Source organism: Triturus cristatus, chromosome 7 (assembly GCF_964204655.1).
Source record: "Triturus cristatus chromosome 7, aTriCri1.1, whole genome shotgun sequence".
Taxonomy (NCBI): Eukaryota; Metazoa; Chordata; class Amphibia; order Caudata; family Salamandridae; genus Triturus; species Triturus cristatus.
This window is the reverse complement of record NC_140590.1, coordinates 271,498,408-271,518,607: the sequence shown is the minus strand read 5'-3', so window position 1 is coordinate 271,518,607 and position 20,200 is coordinate 271,498,408. Positions and strand designations below refer to the sequence as shown.

General features: G+C 44.9%; 1 protein-coding gene across 8 annotated transcripts in view; it reads right to left on the bottom strand.

The window, feature by feature from the left end:
• The window catches only part of LOC146809390 (carnitine O-palmitoyltransferase 1, liver isoform-like), a 406,858-nt gene that overhangs the window by 42,789 nt on the left and 343,869 nt on the right, over positions 1-20,200 (bottom strand). For all 8 annotated transcript variants that reach the window (XM_085616202.1, XM_085616204.1, XM_085616209.1 and 5 more), the window contains 2 exons: positions 7,559-7,672; positions 7,205-7,297 (listed from right to left, as the gene is read on the bottom strand). In XM_085616202.1, the coding sequence (XP_085472328.1) occupies positions 7,205-7,297; positions 7,559-7,672 (207 nt within the window). The remainder of the gene's footprint in view (positions 1-7,204; positions 7,298-7,558; positions 7,673-20,200) is intronic.

The following is a 20,200-nucleotide window of genomic DNA, read 5'->3' as shown; positions in this document are numbered from 1 at the left end:
AGCAAGTTTTAGAAGTATTAGACATCCTACCGATGGATTGCTTCTGGGGAGATGAGTAGGTTGGTTGCGAATCTACAGCACTGCAAGCTGCAAAGTTTGTTACAGCTATTGCTGCAGCGCCCATTCCCTTAATGCAGTGGATTAAGAACAGTCGTTGACAAACAGTACTGAAAATATTGTTCTAGACGTGTTTCTTGTTGCGCATGAATATCAACAAAGTAATGTTTAGAGAACATGTGGACAGATGATAAAGCAGCAGTTTTACATGTCTGCTAATGTGATAGGGCACAGAAAAGTACTTTTCTTATGAGTAGAATATGCTCTTTGAGTGGCGTTTAATGTATGTACAATCCACTTTACAAGGCGCACTTTTCAGATTGGGTTGAAGCTTTTTTTCCTCAATGGGCTTGGTATGGTCCATGGATTACATAATTGATTTTCTAACATGTAAAGAATATAGTGCTCTTTCTGCCAGCATTTGTGGTTGTGGGAAGAAAGAAGGTAGTTCGATGGACTAATTAACATGAAAAAATAAGGCTGCATTCCAAGTACAACTACCTTTGTGTACTTGTAAAAAACGTTTCTACAACTGATAAAGCTTGCTGCCCTCTAACTTTGAGCAAGGATGTTACCAGGAAAATCACCTCCTACTAAAGGAACTGCAGGCATGTTTGCCATACCCCCCCCCCCACATGGGTCATTCTTATACGACCTGCGCCCTGAACTTCTTTAAATTATTTGGCTTTGATGTAGCGATGCCTTGCTGATGTATCCTCTACAATACTCTGGCGTATTGCTAAAGATGACCTGTTTAGGCAGTGCCGAACATAATGTTTCTTCGATGCGCAATGGTTGTGGAGCTGTGAAAAAGTGTCTGAACTCATTAGTTGAGAAAACAATCTGCGTTGGACTCTGTGTCCTAGTGCATTGGGGTTTCATGGAAGGTATCAAGAGTCAGCTCAAACAGAAACTACTTCTTCAAAGAACAATTGCAATGCCCCAGCCCAACACTAGATGTCAGTGATGTGCATATATTGATAACATCTTATCTGGGGGCCCTATAGGCTCCTTACTTAGGGTGAAGACAAGGGGAAGGGACATCACAGTCTTACCTATAGTCTATTGTATTCACAAAGGGTTCAGCTCAGACAGCACAAGTTGCTATCTGGTATAACACACTGGTGCTAGACCATCACAAAAGCTAGGTTAAATTAACAACAAAATCTTAAAGAGGATGCAGTGAGGAAGTCTGTTCTACAGGCAGAATGACCATTCAGCTCTCCTGCACTTACAGCAATATTTAGGGAAGAAAGCTTCAAGGAATCCTTGTTTGTGTTTCTGGACTCATTGGGCTAGGGAAAAAAACAGGATAACTATAGTGGACAAAGTAAACAAGATGGATCTCTGGAAGTTTCAAACTCTGATCCTGGATGGGTTTGTCAACTCCTGATCAGCTGCTCCTGGTCTGAAAACTCAGACAAGTTTAATCTGTCCGCCATGGTGTTACCTGTAGCTGATGGGAGAAGTTCTGATGAGACCAACTGGTGGTAAAATATGAATCTCCGAGAGCCATGAAGCTGTGCCGGATATAGAGATGCCAGTTATTACTCCAATAGTAATGGCACAAGCAGGCACTGTGTTGTGTGCCCAGTGATGGGAGAACCACCCAAAAAAGTACTGGAACAGTAGGGAGTTCAGAGAGTCTGGCATGGTAGCTAACAAAGGAAGAGGGTGAGATGGGTTGGCTGAACTCTCGCAACTAAAGAGAGGCTGCCCCATGCACAGCTAAAACCAGTGGTGGTCTCGGCAAGGAGAATGCAGGTTTTCATGTCAACAAAACAAACAGATCCTATAAACTCAAGGAAGTGTAGCTGACACCAGTAGCAAGGGATGGATAAACTTCTAAAGAGGAGAGCTAGAGGAGAGGTAGAGGTAAAAACACCTGTCACCTACAACTGGAAATAAACACAGTGTAATGTGTGCCCACTGGGCAACTTCCTTGCGTTTGTAAACTGAGAGCATCAGAACAGTCTAAAGTGACAATCTGTTGCTTTGAAATGGCCTGCTTTTCAATGGGCAGTAACCAGTGATTATAAACTGCTGGTTGAGAAAGGCCAGTAGAGTTGGGAATGAAGCCACTTGCATGCTAGTGAAATATTAAATGAAATCATAGCCTTTACCCAGTTGGAAAGGCTGGGGACGAATAAACACTTATAATGTTGGACCTCAATAAATTACATGTATGTGGTGTAACGTGAAGAGCAGCTGTGTTTGGAACTGATGAACCAGGTTCGAGTGATGGCATCAGCTCAACATGCTGTGCATTTGGGTAATTTACTTACTATCCCCATGCCTAGCAAAATGAATATGTAGTTGTGTAATGTAACTACTGCTTATGTAAAGCGTAACAAAACCTTCAGGTCGCGTTTGCGCTATATAAAACTACCCCCACTCTCCCAAAAAATTATAATAAAAAACACCTATAAGGGTAGTAGATCCAAGCACAATCCATCAATTATAAAAGGAATAATATCTCTAAAAGGCTGATGGGGCTGGGGACATGGCCAATCACATATAACATAAAATAATAACATAAGTGAGAAACCAGTGATTATATACTGCCGTTGGAGAAAGTTCAGTAGGGTTGGAAATGAAGCTACTTGTATGGTAGCGAAATATTAAATAAAATCAGAGCCTTTGCCCTGTTGGCCGGGCTGGAATCGAATCAAGCACTTAAGGCAGTCACAACTAATAAACCACATCTTTTGAACTAGCAGTAACTAGTTTATAAACTGCCGTTTGAGAAAGGCCAGTAGGGTGCAAGCCACTTGCATGGAGGAGAAAGCAGGCACTTACATGGCAGTTGAATATTATAAACCGCTGCTTTTCAACGGGCCAGTATGGCTGGGGATGCCAAAGTCCCGCAAGGATTGGTAAATCAGGTCAAAATTAAGTCCATTGTGAGCAGAATAGGGCATCTTATGTGCCGATAATGCGAGGTAAACTGGTCAACAAACAAATAAGGACATACATTTTTTGAACCACATGTAAACACGATATTTAAAATAGCGCGAGTTGAAATTCCTGTGCCAATTTCAGTTTACTTTGACGCAACGCTTACAATGTGAGTGTCCAAGTGTTTGAGATAGCACTGTTAGTTACACCCTCGTTTGTGAGCAGCAAGCTTTTGACTTATAAATGGATGCATTATCATGTGCGACAGACAAACCGGTTTTAGAAAAAGTCTGTCAACATGGGAAAGCCTTGCTAAACAAGTAAAGCACATGATTAATGCCTCTGATAGGATTATAAAACTGGGGTGGTGTGGCAAGCAAAAGAACAATGGATTAAACCCATATCTTTGTGACTGGGGGTGAATGTCTGCATTGTTAAGCATTCCGTCCATCATTTGTTCCTTTTGCTTTTGTTGCTTTAAGTGGGAAGGGTATGCCCAGACGTGGGTCCCGTACACACTGCGCCACTGGATTTAAGCTAGTCTGGCTGATGAGGGGTGATGCTCCGAAACCAATCCTAGGATGCTTGCTTCCAGTCCAGGGAGCGCTGGCCTTGGCGGTTCGGGCTGGACTGTTCCCATGAGGAACAGGGTCAATGCTGATTTGCGTATGGCTGAGTACAAACCGTCGTGGCATCGTGAGCAAAAGAAGGATGGACTGACTGGGGGTGGATGTTTGTACTGTTCAGCATTCCGTCCATCATTTTCAGCATTCCGTCCATCATTTGTTCCTTTTGGTTTTGTCGCCCTAAGTGGGAAGAGTATGCCCAAATGTGGTCCTGTGCTCACTGCGCCATTGTATTCAGGCTAGGCTTGCTGATGAGTGGTGATGACCCGAAACTGGTACCAGGATGCTTGTTTCCGGTCCAGGGAGGACCTGGTATGGCAGTTCAGGCTGGACTGAGGAACAGAGTCAAGACTGATTTGCAAATGGCTGGGTCCAAACTGGGGTGGTGTGGTGAGCAAAAGAACGATGGATTAAACCCAGATCTTTGTGGCTGGAGGTGAATGTTTGCATTGTTCAGCATTCAGTCTATCATTTGCTCCTTTTGGAATGATAAGGCAGGGCAGACTTAACCAGAAACATTCCCAAAAACCCTAAATTAAAAGTAGCACACAAACATTTGAACAATCAATGTCAATACGTAAAAGCCATACTAAATAAAGTACTTGTTTTGTAAAAAAAGTACATGTACTACCAAAAATTTATCAACACAGGGAAGCCTTGCTCAGGGGTGTGGAATTTAATAAAATATCTACTTGTCCATGGGGCAGGTTGCTTCATAAATCTACTTGTCCTGAAAACAAAACCACTGGTCCCTTTGGTGCCATGTAGTGCGGCGACTGTTGGCAATGTATTGAGCACTGATAGATTTGATTACTCATGGTATGTTGTTATTAGACTCCGGATGAGGGAACAAAAGCTGGAAATCATCCGCACTGGTTTGCAATCGGAGATTCAATTACAGATGTTAGATTATTAAACAATGTCTAGCGAGGATTCACATAATGCTTCGGCACTGTCACTGTGTATTCTACTATACTGTTTGCGACTGAATGTCATTATGCCATGTACAACTATGATATTGTACCACGTTATGTTGCCTAAGTTGATGGTTGCGTAAAATCAATAAAAATAGATTTAAAAAAAAAAAAGTAGTGCGGCGAAAAAGTATGGCAGCAATCTCATTATATAAGAGCTCTGATATAGCCTCTTTGATTATGCCAGGACTCATACCATAGTAGTGTTTGAATACTTGCAATCCCCTTATGTTGCCACGTTTCCGCAGCTCTATATAATGGGGCTGAAGGTAGTGGTAAGCAATAGTTTCAGGGTTAGAATGCACTTTTGAGTCTGTGCAAACCTACTAACTTGCTTGTTTTAAGGGTTTTCAACAACTCTTCTCTAATATTTCCCATACAGAGAAATGTTGGAACTTTTGCAGACGTAAACCTTCTTCCAGAGTTGGGAAAAAAGTGGTTGGAGGGAAATTGAACCTGCAAGCAAACACTCAGATTTCCGCATGAGCAAATCTACACATGCATATTTGCTCATGCTAAAATGCAGTTCACAAATATTTCTAAGAGTACCATTTCTTGTCCTACTTCTGTAAATTCTTGGGAATTCCTGAAAGCCGCATAGCTGCCCTTAATGCAAGGACATATACCATGGGTGCACTTTTGAGACTTCTTTAATAACTGGGCCCCAAATTTGGCCTGGCGTTGACCATGACCTTTTGCGTTTAGTAAAATTCTCTCTCTCTCACTGTATCGGCTGGCTTCACTGTGAGTGACAACCTTCTGCTCTTAAACAAGAAGCATACTGGCACACAAAGTAGTTTTTTTCAGTGCCAGTAACTACTGTCGCAGTGTGTGCTTTTTGAGACCAAAAACAATTTTTGCTTTTTGCCAATGTTTGTTATATCGGTGAGGGCCCAGCAGCTCCCACACCAATAAGGTTTTACAAAAACCATGCCAAATCAATTCACGCATTGACATAACTAAAAAGCTGACCACCAATTTCAGACCTACTGGCTTTGCCAATGCTGGTTTCTTTTTGTTTCCCATAATCTTATTGAAACTGGTTACACCGATTTTCCATTATGAATATTTTTGGGAAATACTAGCATGCATCAACACATTACTAAATGATGCTGCAAAGAAATGGTACCTGACATTTTACAGTAGTTTAGAATTTTTTTTTCTCTCCTACTTTCATTTTTTATGAACATTTTATTTTGAAAGCAAAGAATCATCAATATTGCTTTCAAGCTTCTGCAAATATTTGCATCAAATCAGAGAGCATTCTGGGAGCACTATACATAGCCTCATATTGCTAAACCTTGAAAACGTGTGTACACATTTTTATACTGGAAACACTGTCAGTAGTGCAGCCAGAGCTTACAACATTTACTTCGAGCGCTCACCCTAATAATAAAGGCTTTCAATTAATGAACCATAAATACAAGTATGAACAGCATTAACATATGGACAAAAATATTACCTTAACTGCAGACAGTGCCCTTCCCTGTTCCATAACGTGGTACTGCAAACTGGCAGCCAAAGGGTTTGTGCTGTAGGGGGTTGGGCCTACTTATCCCAAGGACAATATACACATGAAAACTTGTTGCCCTTGACCCCAAACAATATGTCCTGGGCGTCAGGGTATAGGAATTCCACATCCTTGCTTGCTTAACAATGAAAGCACATTCTGAAAAACTTAATGCTTCAAAGGCATCTCCCACAAGCTTTCACAACATGATATAAGAAGAACTTTCACCATCAACACAGCAAAGACTTACTAAGCAAATGAAGTACATGTTTACTAAAAAAGCACATACATTTTAAAAACTTCGTCAACACGGGAAAAGCGCACTTAACAAAGAAAGCACATTGTAAACAAAATCGCTTCGAAATTCATCTCCCACAAGCTTTAATAAGGTGACTCAACTCCGCAAAGACTTACTAAACAAAATAAGTACATTTTGGGTAAAAAAAAAAAAAGAACATAGTTATCTAAAAAACCGTCAACACGGTAAAGCCTTGCTAAAACAAAGCAAGCACACTGTAAGCAAAATCGCTTTGGACGCAACTCCCACAAGCTTTAGCAAAATTACATAATTTTTCTTTAAAAATGACCCTTCATAAAATATGGGCACTCTGCAATAAGCAAAAATAGTGCGCATACACAATACACTCATGTAACAGGACCGAATAGGCCCGTGCTCCCTGGGAGGGAGCAAAACACGAAGAGGCGGGACATACAACAAAGCAAAACCAAATGGAAGCAAGCTTTTCGAACAACGCGATCATTAACAAATTAAAAGCGATGGGCAGGCTGTAAGCCCACAGAGTGAATTCAGCATGTCTCTAAGAGACAGTGCATGTGCTGCCTAGGCAATACCTAAAAATAATCAGAAAGAAGAATAAAAGCACAGTCAAATGAAAGGGAATTTATCATAAGGCAGGGGCAATTGACGTAGACACATTATACCATGGAAACAACTGGGGACTCTCAGAAGGGCAATGAACTCTGGCCCTCTTCACATCCATACGCAGAAAGTAGGAACCTGTCCAATGCATCTTGCCAGTTCCAAGCTCACTACGCCCAAATTGTATCCCCCACTACTGTTCAATTCTCAGCTACTCTGAAGCTAGGATTGCGGTATAAAATACAACACAAAAACATACCGTCTGATGTCCAGAAAACTTGCAGGACACATGGAAATTAATGAGATCTTCTCCAACGATGATATAGGAGACACCGTATCCATCATCAGCCACCTAGAGGAAAGTGGAAGGAGCAAAGTCAAAGACTCCTAGCCGCACTAATGAGATGTACAGAGAAATCTGTAACAGAAAACAGACTTAGGGCCCTAGGAAATAGATGGGCATTATGTACAGCTCTATAAGCCACAATTAACCATATTCAATACATTCTCCCCACACAGCCCCCCCAACCCAAAAAAAGAAGAAACTGGATTTTAATAATCTCTCAAAAAATATAGGTTGCTTTCTAGTTCAAACAAATAACGTTTTACTGACCGGCCCGAAGCCTCCTCCACAGGAGATGTACTCTGGGTAATTCACCAAGTCAAATAGCTTTATCTGCTGAACAGGAGTCTGGCTGGTGGAGAGACGCCACGGTTCCGACAGTACCTGCCGATAAAAAGGAATAGGAAAAGACTAATTATGAACAAAACATCCTTTGCTTATGACCTCACATAACATGAAACAGGACGTGTTTAAGTAGTTGCTATGAATTATCATAGCAGTGTACAGTAAGTCACTGTAGAAAAGCCTGAGTTACATTCACCCTAAACTCAGTGGTTGTTGGGAATTATTAAAAGCTAATTAAAGCAGCATGTCAAAGCTTTCCAAATTGCAAGGCTGTGCTATCTAAAACATGAATATAAAGGAAATAAAGGAATATGTTGGCTCACTGCCAAGGTGCACAGATGGACAAAGTGTTTATATACTGTAAAAGGAAAAGCATACATTTATAAACATTGATCTCTTTGCCTCTCAGCCGATTCTCAAAACATTATAGAAAGAGAACCAAGATTTCAAGTCATTATCTTCACTTCCCCATCATGGGTTCCTCGTTAATAGCTCTAAACAGTGAATTTAATGACAAGCTCACCTTCTAACCAATGGTGCATAAAATCAGAAAAAAGAGAAGAGGAGACAAGTGAAAAAGACATGTTAATTAATACACGCAAACATGTTTCACAAAGAAGCAAGACCTAAGTCAGCGTCTGTGAGGGACTGTCTAAACAGTAATGTCAGGCACTACTGTTATATGGGGGGTCAATCCATTTGACTGCCATTTGGCAGATATGCAGATTTCAATAATGGAGACATTTTTAATTGAGCTGTAGAGTAAGATACTTAGCAACACAGAAAGAGTCTGTTAATCTTTCAACAATGAAATGGATGAAACTAACTCCCTAGCAATGGGTCGTTTACAGATTGGTAAATCTGCGCTATGACGCAATAATTAAACACGAGCTTCTTGGATTTCCTAATTTCTTTGGTTTTTTAAGATATTATTGAATAACCCTTTCACATAATGGGTGGGAGCGATCTTCTCTACAGGAGAATGTGAATTAAAATAAAATACAAACTTGCAGAAAAAAGGTTTGGTGTACATGACAATATAATATACACTTAGAAGGGCTAGTAAGAATACACAGACTGAGCCTGAACATGCTTTAACCATAAACTGAAGTAATGCCAACCCTATATATTGGCTCATATGACTGTCCTCACATCACAAAGTGCTACAATTAAACAAAAAGTAGATTGGTGTAGACATTTTAATCCCTTCAAAATTTCCTTAATCAAAAAACATAGGGGAGGAAAATAACTTGAGATGGGCTCCTAATGTACCCAATAGAAAACTGCACACCTTCCATGGCTAAGTGAAGATAAGACCAAGCTGCCTCTTCCTGGTGTGTTCTAGGATGACCCTTCACATCTAAGAAGCGAAAGCAGAATCTCTTCAGGTACAAATGGCATTAGCTGAGGTATTCAAGAGCAATGTACTCTCGGTCAGTGATGCACAGTTGTAATCGTGGACGATGGTATCAGTTCTTTACAAGGGGCATGGTCTGCAATCAATCCTTGCTAGACTAAGAAGGTCCTGAAATCACCAAGAGTGTGACCATGACGGGGGTCATGGGGAATTATTTTATTCTATACTCTACGAGCATGAAATTGTCTTGTCAGAAGAGGGAAAGAGGAAGCACACAGAGAAAAATGCCTGACCAATTCTTTAAAGGCACATCCCTTTACAGCTAGGCTCAGATGCCTGATACAAATATATCTATTAAGCGAGTTTCTTCCCCATGGCCTCAACATTTCTTTGAGTAAGTTAGGAAAAATAACTGCTTAGTGAATCAGTTTCTAACAATAGCCACAACTAACAGGTGTACTGCTGCAACCTGCATGCCTAAGCCAGTATCACATTGTCTGAGCATTCCTCAAGAGTCCTGGATCTGGTTCTTCCCCTCTGTTCAGGTAGTGCCTGGCAGCTGTGCTGTACATCTGTCTCAACACTGATATTTAGAGAGGAAAACATCTGGCTTACTTTAACACCAGAATATTGGCAGGCCCTTTTTGGATCAGGTATTCTGAATGGTGAAGAGGCCAATGTGTGGTTTCTAACCAGACACTAAAACATTGTTCATCACTAAGGCCCTCATTTACGTTGCTACTACTACAGACAGTAGGGGCATGGGTCATACTTCAGCCAGATGCCACTGGGGAATCATAAGTTATCCCACTAAAGATACTAATGGAATGGGGAATACTGTGCAAGTTGTTAGTTATTATTGGGCCGATTTCTGAATGTTTTTACCAAATTAAAGGTCATACCACAAAACGTTCAATTCCTTTCTTCGACCAAGAAAAGGAATTGCAGCACACTTTCTGAAGGGGCACCCACTTTAGCATTTGTGTCTAGTAGCATTAGCTGCAACATCATAGAACTACTGAAGCAAACGCCAGTAACTTGATTTTGGGCACTACTAATATTTGAGACTATCCTATCCTCTAAGCAGCCACAAATTAAACATCTACAACCAGACAGCAGTTGTATTTCTTTAAAGCACTACATGCCACGCACATATGCTTACAGGATAAAAGATTTTGTTTAAGGCATGTGTGGTTGTAGATACACAGGCTGTGCATAGACTGTAAAGCAGTCCTCCCATAAGTGGTGGCTAGCCTGTATGAGTTGCAATACACCGAGATAGAGTACAGCCTGGCCTGCTAGCACATCCACACAATAGTGTTTTGTGAAAGTGTTTGATGTAGACCAAGTAGCAGCTTTGGAGATGTCAGCTATGGGAATGTTCCACAGGAAGGCTATATAGAGTGGGGTCTTGGAGGAATAGGAAAAGCACACTTGGCTTTTGCATAGTATGTTTGGATACACCTGACTATCCATCTGGCAATGCCTGATTTTGAGAGACTCTCCTTTATGGGGTTTGAAAAAGGCAACAAAGAGTTGTTGAGTTTTTTTATGAAGGGTTTTGATCAGTCTACATAGTACATTAGGACCTGCTTAACGTCTAAGGCATTGGGGGCCTGTTCTCCCACGGAGTCAGGTTGAGGAAAGAAAACTGGGAATTCTATAGACTGATTAAAGTGGAATGAAGAGACCACCTTAGGAAGCAATTAGGGTTAGTGCAAAGGACAACCCTATCTCTGCATACCTGAAAGAAAGCTTTTTCCAATCTTGAGGCTTGAAGCACATTGACACGCCTGAGAGGTGATAGGAACAAGTAACTCAACCTTCCAGGAGAGAAATTGAAAGGGGCAGGAATGGAGGGGTTTGAATGGATGACCCACATGTCTTATGAGGACGATATAGAGATTCCACACAATTGGGGGAGGGGGTGTTGTGTGAGGGGGGTGTGGCCCATGGAGGAATGACCCTTTTGAAACCCCCATAAAATCGTTAATAAAGGGAACCCTGAAAAAGGAAATGCGTTGCCTATTTTGCAGATAAGCAGCCACAGTTGGTAAGTGTAGTAGGTCTATAGGTGGAGCAAGTTTTGAAGGTGTAGTAGGTAGAAGACAATGTCTTGGATGCTAGCTGCTAAGGGGTCAATGTGTTTTGAGAGGCAATAATGTACAAACCTTTTCCATTTAGCAGAATTACAGGCTCGAGTTGTAGGCCTGCATGTTTCCTTCAGAATGTTTATGCATTTAGAAGGTAGGTTGCAATAACCAAACTCGATGGGGCCGATTCACAGAACTAACTTAAGACAAAATCCTAAACTTACTACTTTTGGTATTCACAGAAGTTAGGATTTTGTCTTAAGTTTGACTGAAGACAGACTGAAGACAGACCGAAGACAAACTGAAGACAAAATCCTAACTTCTGTGAATACCAAAAGTAGTAAGTTTAGGATTTTGTCTTAAGTTAGTTCTGTGAATTGGGCCCTAAGACCTCAAACGTCAAATTGCAAGGTTGCTCGGCCTGGGTTAAGGGTGCCGGACTTCTTCATGGTTCTGCGCGAGAAGGTCTAGTTTGCTGGGAAGCCTCTGGTGTGGAACAACCAAGAGCTCAAAGGGAGTGGTGGACCAAGGCTGTCTGGCCCAGGTGGGAGCTACCAGGATGAGGGTGAAGTTTGCCAAAGCCTCCAAACCACAAAAGGAAAGAGGGAGAGGCAGAAAAGCATAGGCATGTATCCCTGACCAGTTCATCCATAGTGTATTGCCCATGAACTGTGGGTACGGGAATCTGGAGGCAAAGTTTTAGCATTTTGCATTCTCTGTCATAGCGAAGAGTTGTTGGAAAACCCACATTGCTGGTAGCACAGGACAGACTCGTGGGTGGAGTTCCCACACATAAGGTACTCCGCCAGCAGATGGATCTTGTGATGGAAAGTTCACTGCCAAATGGTCTGGGCTAGCTATGAGAGTTGGTGAGTGCGAGTGCCACCTGATTTCTGTAGGTAATACAGGTCTAACATGTAGTTGATCTTTCCCACAATGTGGCGAAGGAAGGCCTTCAACGCTAGTTGGACAACTAACAGCTCTAGATAGTTGATGTAGAGACCCTAGTGACTGGGTTCCCACTGTTATTGGACAGTCCGGTCCTGTAAAAGCGCACCCCACCCTGAGAGAGAGGCGTCCATTTTAATGGTGACCTGCAGAACTGGGTCGAGAAAAGGCCACTCCTGCAACAATTTGCAGAGAGCCATAGGTGCGGAGGCTGATCCACACTAGATCTTCCCAATGAGCCTCCATTTGAGACTATTGATGCACTAAGCATTCTTGCAGCAGGCGCACGTGTAATCTGGCATGAGGGACTATGGCAATGCGGGAGGCCATCAAGCCAAGGAGGCACATGCTTGTTCACACCGCCAGCTGTTGATTTGGCTGAAAAAGAGGGAGTAACGTATTGAAGGAATGTACCTTTGCAGGGCTGTGACAGACCTTGCCCTCCTCTGAATTGAGGACTGCCCCCGGACAGGGCTGGATCTGAAGGGTTGGAGGTGAGACCTGGAGGTGTTGATGGTAAACCCTGAAGTTTTGTAAGAGGTTTATCGTAGCCTGGGTGTATGCGCGACACTGTTGCTGAGTTTTGCTCTTATCAGCCAATCATCTAGGTAAGGGAATACGTGAATGCTTTGTCATTGCAAATGCACAGCTACCACTGCATGGCATTTTTTAACACCCAGGGTGTGGTGCTGACCCCGAAAGGCAGCAACTTGAACTGATAGTGTATGCCGCTTGCCGCAAACCAGAGGTAGTGATGATGTGCTAGATGAATCTGGATGTGGAGTTAGGCGTCTTTGAGGTCAAGTGCAGCAATGAAGATACCTTGCTGTAGCACTGGAATGACATCTTGAAGAGTGACCATGTGGACAGGATGTACTTGTTGAGGGGATGGCGGTCCAGGATAGGTTGGAAGGACCTATCCTTCTTGGGAATGAGGAAGTAGAGAGATTACAACCCTGTGCCCTGTAGGTGTCGTGGCACAGCCTCTATAGCTCCTTTGAGAAGGAGTGCTTCGATTTCTTATCGAAGCAGGAGTTGGGTGTTCTGGGGAGAGGGTGTGCCTGTGAGATGATATGCTGGGAGGCCTGGGAATGAGTTCAAAGATTAACTGTGTTAAATGATGTCAACACCCACTGGTCTGAGGTGACATGTTGCAAGGTGGGGAAGAACCTTGGAATCGACCCAGACAGGTGTTGTGTGGTCAGGGGGAAGTGGGGGTAAGCCTCTGCTTGGCTGGGGCGGCTCCTTTCAGGGACCCACCTTTGCCTCTACACCTTGAGCTGTTGCTCCGTTATGTCCCCTGTAAGCAGTCCCTTGTGGAGGGTTGCTGACCCTGTTGATATTGGATGGAAGTGGAGGCAGACTGAGCCGCCACAGTAGGCTGACCTGAGTAAGGACCCACGAGGGGTGAGCGTCTGTGGGGTGCCGACGGTCTTCGCAGTCTTTGTCCTTTTTTTAAAATCTTTTCCAGCAACTCCTCAAGCTGGGGCCCAAAGATGTGTGACCCATCAAAGGGCAGTTTGAGGAGGTGCTGTTGGATGTCTGGCTCGAAGCTGGAGCCGAACGTGTCTGCGTATGAGCACACTGAAACTGATGCCGCAAGTGGCAGCATCAGGAGCACAAGGGCACATCTGATTGTGGTGTCTGAAATGAGCTTCCCTTCAGAGACTAGCTCATGCACTCTTGCGGTACTCCTCTGGGAGATGGGAGAGGATCTCCTTCATCTCGTCCGATGGGAGTTGACGATGCGCCAGTGGCTGGCCGATTGCGCAGTTACACACTTGCCAGGTGCGCTGATACGCCACCGCCGGACAAGAAAAATAAGTGTATCACCAGTACACTCTGTGTTGGCTCGTCTGCGAGCAGTATGCACCAAGGAGTCGGCAGAGAGTGGACTCTGGATGAAGAGTGAGTAAGAAGGGGTGGCTTTATATTTCTGTCTAACCTACGGGTGACTACACAAGCTTTAACTAGCTCCCTGAAGCTATCTCTGGCTAGTTTAAGAATGCCCTTCAGCATTGGGAGGTACAGCATTGAACATTGTGAGGTGGAGAGAGTTTCTAGCATCCCTGATGGTATCCCTAGGCAGGCACCCCAACCAAGGACCTCATGGTAGGAAGTAGTGTTATCTGGTGGGAAAGGACAAACGGGGTAGAGATCAAGGTCTGTGTTCCCTGGAAAGACCACATCACAAGAATTTTAAGAGTCGTCCTGAGGGGGCATGTTATATGGGTTCCTATGTGCTGTGATCCCCAAAGTCAGAGTGTGGTGACCCCTATGCTTTGTAAGGAAGGGTGTGGGAAGGTCAGGCCTGAGGAAGGGAGGGGATAGATGGCTGTGGGTCTGGAAGAGGGCTAGTAGTCTTGTTGTGCTGCTTTCGCTGCTTGGGTGGTGAGGGAAGCTCGAGAGCCTCCTCGAAGCTGAGCTGCTCCTTTGATGACTGCGTAGAGGTTGCCGGTGGCTAGGCGATTATCTTGCCTGTGTGAGGATGGACACCAATGTGCTGCTGAGGGGCGTTGTTTGTCCTGTAGCTTCAGGAGGACTGGCTCCACAGAGCTAATGGTCGACGTTCTTCCAGCACCAAGGGTTTTGGCATCCGCACCAACCTTGTCTGAGACCAAAGGCTTTGGATTTGAAGGGTGTTTTGGCGCCGAGGTGGAGGTGATTGGTGCAGAGTGCGTCAGCTTCAGAATCTGTGCTGGCAAGCCGTGGCTGGGTGTTGTGTCCTAAGAGGATGTTCAATGGCGCAATAGCAAATAACGATGGAAAGAAGAGGAACCAAAAAGAGCACCGCAATGGCGTTGATACAGAGCTCTGTAACACATTTGAACCCGGTAGCAGAAAGAACACATTCTATGGGGCCGATGGCCATGCGAATTACCAACAAGAGGTTTAGTCACACTACAATTGAGAAGAATTCCTCGGAGAAGAAAACAAGTTACTTACCTGCAACTTTGGTTCTCCAGTATTGGTAACTTTCATAGATTCCTATTGCTTGTATCATTCCCTGTCATCGAGATGGGGTCCCCGGTATACATAAAATAGCCATAGACATAAGTACAAAAAAAGAATTAGGCCTAAGCCCCTTCTAGTTTTGTAGCATATCCACCTCTTTTTGTAAAAGAGACCAAATAAAATGAGCAGCCAATCAGAATAGCCTCACCCCATAGAACCTTCCTGAGAGAGCCTCAGATTTTCGTAGCCGTTGTGTAACAGTACAACAGAAGATGCTTAAGGCTGAACTTTCCCAGGGGAGGAGGGTGGGCGCATGGGAATCTATGAAAATTACCAATACTGGTGAACCAAAGTTACAGGTAAGTAACTTGTTTTCTTACTCCAGTATTGGAACTTTCATAGATTCCCATTGCTTGTATCAGAATAGCTAGCAGTAAGAATGCACATTCTGTGAAGCAATACAGTCTTATAAAACACTGCAAGATGCATCATGTTCAGTACAGATATTAATCCCACACAGTCAATGGGCAATAGAACAGTAATCAATCAGAGAAGAAACAGCAAAAGCATTTAGACTTGCAAAATGTGTGAAGAGCATAAGAAAACGAAAGGAAGGAGGGTTGGAAGGGAAAGCTCACCACTCATTAAAAGAGGTTCCTCAAGACTGCCTGTCCCACTGCAGCGTCACTACGCGTTGAGGAATCCAAGCAGTAATGCCTTATGAAGGTATGGGCACTGCTCCAGGTCGCTGCTCTGCAAATGTCCCTGATAGGAACTCCGACGAAGAGAGCCGCTGAAGAAGACATAGCTCTCGTAGAGTGCCCCCGGACCTGCCCCTCCAGGGGCTTGCCAGCTGCTTGGTGACAGTATTGGATTGTGCTGGCAATCCAACGAGCAATCCCTTGCTTTGAAAGAGGAAGACCTTTGCGAGGAACACTGAAGGCCACAAAGAGTTGTGTTGACCTCCTGAAGTCTTTGGTACGCTGTAGATAGAACTTCAGACATCTTTGAATGTCCAGAGAATTGAGTGCCCTCTCCGCTGGAGTAGTAGGCCGAGGAAAAAAGGACTTTAGAATTTCAAGTGAAAGTCTGAAGGTACCTTTGGAATACATTTAGGATTAGTTCTCAGAATCAAAGTCTCTTAAACTGCAGGAAAGGTTCCTGAACAGTTAGAGCATGCAGTTCACCCACTCTTCTGGCAAATGTTAAGGCGAGAAGGAGGGCCACGTTCCATGAGAGGAATTTAAGGTCTGCCCTATGAATTGGTTCAAAAGGATGCCTCATGAGCCAAGTAAGAACCAAGTTAAGCTGCCACAGGGGCGGTGGAGGCTTAACTGGAGGGAAAACCCTAAACAATCCTTTAAGAAAATGTTTCACAATCCTTGCCGACCAGAGGGAAGGTCCAGAGGAAGTCCGTCTGAATCTAGAAATGGCCGCAAGGTGTACTTTCATGGAAGAATGAGCTAGACCTGATTTTGCCAATGCCAGAATTTACGGCAAAATTTGATGGAGCAGAAGAGTAGGGATGAATGTTTTCTTGTCGGCACCAAAGGCAGAATCGTTTCCATTTCAAACGATATGTCTTATTTGTACTTGGGGCTCGAGCCTGAGCAAGTACCTCTCTACATTCTGACGAGATATTTAGATCTAGAAATTCTTGGTGCTCAGGAGCCACGCTGATAACTGAAGAGATCTTGGATCCGGGTGTACCACTTGGCCGTGGGACATCGTCAGCAGGGAAGGAATCGGCTGCAGATGAACTGGATGGTCCAGGGAGAGTAGAAGAAGCTCCGTAAACCAAAACTGGCGGGGCCAGGCCGGGGCCACCAGAAACATTTTGCAGGGCTCCGCCTTGAGCTTCCGGAGAAGTCTGGGAATCAGTGGGATCGGAGGAAAAGCGTAAACAAAGGCGCCTGACCAAGCCATCGAAAGCGCATTCTCCAACGATCCCGGATGGTGATGCCTGCTTGCTTAGAGTCTGAATTTTTTGTTCTCCAGAGTGGCAAAGAGATCTATGGGCGGAGTGCCCCAGAGTCGGAAAATCTCCTCCAGAGTGGCGTGGTCTAACTCCCACTCGTGACTTACAGATTTCAGGCAACTGAGCATGTCCGCTGTCTTGTTGAGGACACCTGGAAGATGCTCCGCTGAGAGCGATATCTCCTGTTGGATTGCCCATTCCCAAATCGCCTGAGCCTCTTTCGATAATGGACGAGACCTTGTACCTCCCTGCTTGTTTACGTAGTGCATGGCTGTCGTGTTGTCCGTTCGGACCAGGACGGATGACTGTCAAATCCGCGGAAGGAAGGCCTGCAAGGCGAGACGAATCACCCTGAGCTCCAACATATTAATGTGAAGTAGACTATGCTGGGGCAGCCATGGGACGTTTACTTGAAGGTCTTGTAAGACCGCTCCCCAGCCTTCCAGTGAGGCATCTGTAATAATTCTTAGAGGAGCTGGGGTGACCCTGAAGGTGAGACCCTGGGAGATGTTGTCCTTGTTTGTCCACCATGCTGCCGCCTCTCTCATAGGCTGAGTGATTAGGATCTTGTCCTCGAAAGAGGCATCTGCCTAGCGCCACTGCAAATCAAGTTGCTCCTAAAGGGGTGCATTCGTAACCTGCAATGGGGAATTAGAGGAATGCAGGACAAGATTGACCCGAGGAGGGACTTGTAGAGGCGAACTGAAAGAGACCCTCTTCGTTGCAACCGACGAGCTGAGGTTATCAGCTTTGTCTGTCTTTCCTTTGAAGGGAACGCTTTGCAACAAGATGTGTCCAGAATGGCCCCCAAGAACCGGGCCGATCTGGACGGGCACAGGACTGACTTTTCTGTGTTGAGCTGAAGCCCCAAGTGACTGAAAAGTTGTGTGCAGGTCTTGACAGATTTCTCTGCTGCGTGATGAGACGGAGCTTTTAGCAACCAGTCGTCCAGGTAAGGGAAGACCTGGAGCTTCTGCTTCCTGAGAAACGCCGCCACAGGGGCTAGTACCTTTGTGAAAATCCACAGAGCGGATCTGAGTCCGAAAGGCAGAACCTTGAATTGAAAGTGGCTCTAGGCTACTGTAAAGCGGAAGAACTTCCTGTGGGCAGGGTGGATGGGGACATGAAAGTATGAGTCCTTGAGGTCCAGAGTGGCCATGTAATTTCCTGGATTGAGGAGCCGCAAAATGTCCTGTAAGGAGACCATCCGAAAAGAGAGCTTGATGAGATAGTTGTTTAGCTCCCTCAGATCTAAAATAGAGCGCCATTTTTCTACGGTCTTTTGAACTAGAAAGAACTAGGAGTAGAATCCTGCTCCCCGTTGAGATCGTGGGACCGGTTCTATTGCTCCTTTGAGGAGTAGTTGGTGCGCTTCTAGTCGTAGAAGATGAAGATGTCTGGATTTGGTGGCGCGAGGGGGCTTGGATGGTGGTTGATGTTGAATTTCCAGAGTATGGCCCGATTGAACTATATTCAGAACCCATCAATCTGATGTTATTAGTTGCCAGCTTCGGAAGCATTGGGATATCCTGCCCCCTACTGGTATTACAGGGGACAAAGGAACAGTAGGAAGAGCCAACAAGCCGCTACTGGCGCTTAGAGGAATCCCTCCCCTGGCGCCCCGGTCGTCCTCTAGATGATGAACGAGAGAAAGACGACGAATGGCCCTGCCGTTGAGTATACTGCGGCCGGTATGATTGGGAGGGCTGCAAGTAGGAGGAATAACGTTGTTGATATCCGCCTCTGTAGGAGGGGAAGCCTCTACCCCTAGCTTCACGGAAGGGGACCTTGTGGTATTGTAATGTCCCGAGGGATTTTGCAGTTCCGTATTCTTCTTTATATGCTGCAGCACATCATCAATGTGCTTCCCAAAGAGCGCCTCGCCATCAAAGGGAAGATCCAAGATCTTATTTTGGACTTCAGGCGAAAACCAAGTAGCACAAAGCCAGCCTTGGCGTCGAAGGACCGCTGAGCCCGCTAGGGTACGGAAAGCTGTTGTGGCAATATCAATAGCACAGTCAATTATTTCAGAAGATGTTCTCTCTCCCTCTTGGAGGATTTTCTTAGCTTCCACCTTAGAATCTTCTGGCAACTGGTCCAGATAAGGGGACAGATCGCACCACATCTGGCGATCATACCGTCCAAGAATTGCTAAGACGTTGGCTGCTCTGACAAGGAGGCTAGACATAGAAGAGAACCTCTTTACGGCATTATCCAACCGCCTGCCCTCTTTATCCGGAGGTGTAGTGAGAGGGGCCGCCGGATTTTTAGATTTTGTTTGGGCCGCTTGAGAAATGACCAAATACAGTTTAGGCTGGCTGACTAGAAAAGCTGGGCTATCTTCAGGGGCCTTATATTTCTTCTCTAGCCAAGGAAGAACAGGTATTACTGTGGCAGGCGTCTTCATAACCTTGAGCCCTTCATCCCAGACGTGACCCACTATTGGGATGGATCGGACTGACTTAAAGTCGTACAAGAAACATTCCGATTGCACTGTTGGTATGGGCAGGTCGAAACGTTTAGACGCTCTTTCCATTAGATTATGGAAACCCCAATATCTGCAGGGGGGGGGAATCCGCCAGCTCTGGAACAGGAGAGGCGGGATCCGGAATGATGTAATCATCCCATTCCCTGTCAGGATCCGGAACAGTTGTCATCGTCTGACGTAACTACTGGCTGCGGTTCTGGTAACTCCGGCAATGAAGTTTGTGGAGGAAGTTGAGGCGTCTCCGGATGAGCAAGTGAAGTAGCTGGCACTTGCACTATATCCTGGGCAGGAGAGTGTGTAGGAAATCTCTGCCTGTAGGCCGACAGCATGAATTGTAAGTCTGATGAGGGAGGATGGCATACAGACCGTCTCCTGCTGATAATCTTCCTGAGACCTTAACTGGGGCTCATATTGTTGCTGATCTATGTAGTAATCTTCCGAGTCAGAGTCCTGGTATTTAACATGCAGCTGTGATGGGCGAACAGCAGCACCTTAAGGTCTGCCGTCATCATCAGAAACCTCCTCTTCTAGAAGGAAAGCAGGAGGCAGAGGTGTCACCTTCCTGGGAGAAGTCATCTCTGGTGTAATGCGGCGTCTACAAATTGAAATTGCCACATTTTGTATCGTCGACGAGGCCGTCGACAACGATGTTTGAGTCGCCGACGGAGCGAGGGACACCATAGACGGGACCGTCGTAGAGACAGTTCGTCATAATCATGCTCGAAGCAGTCGTCGTCATCGCCGTGGT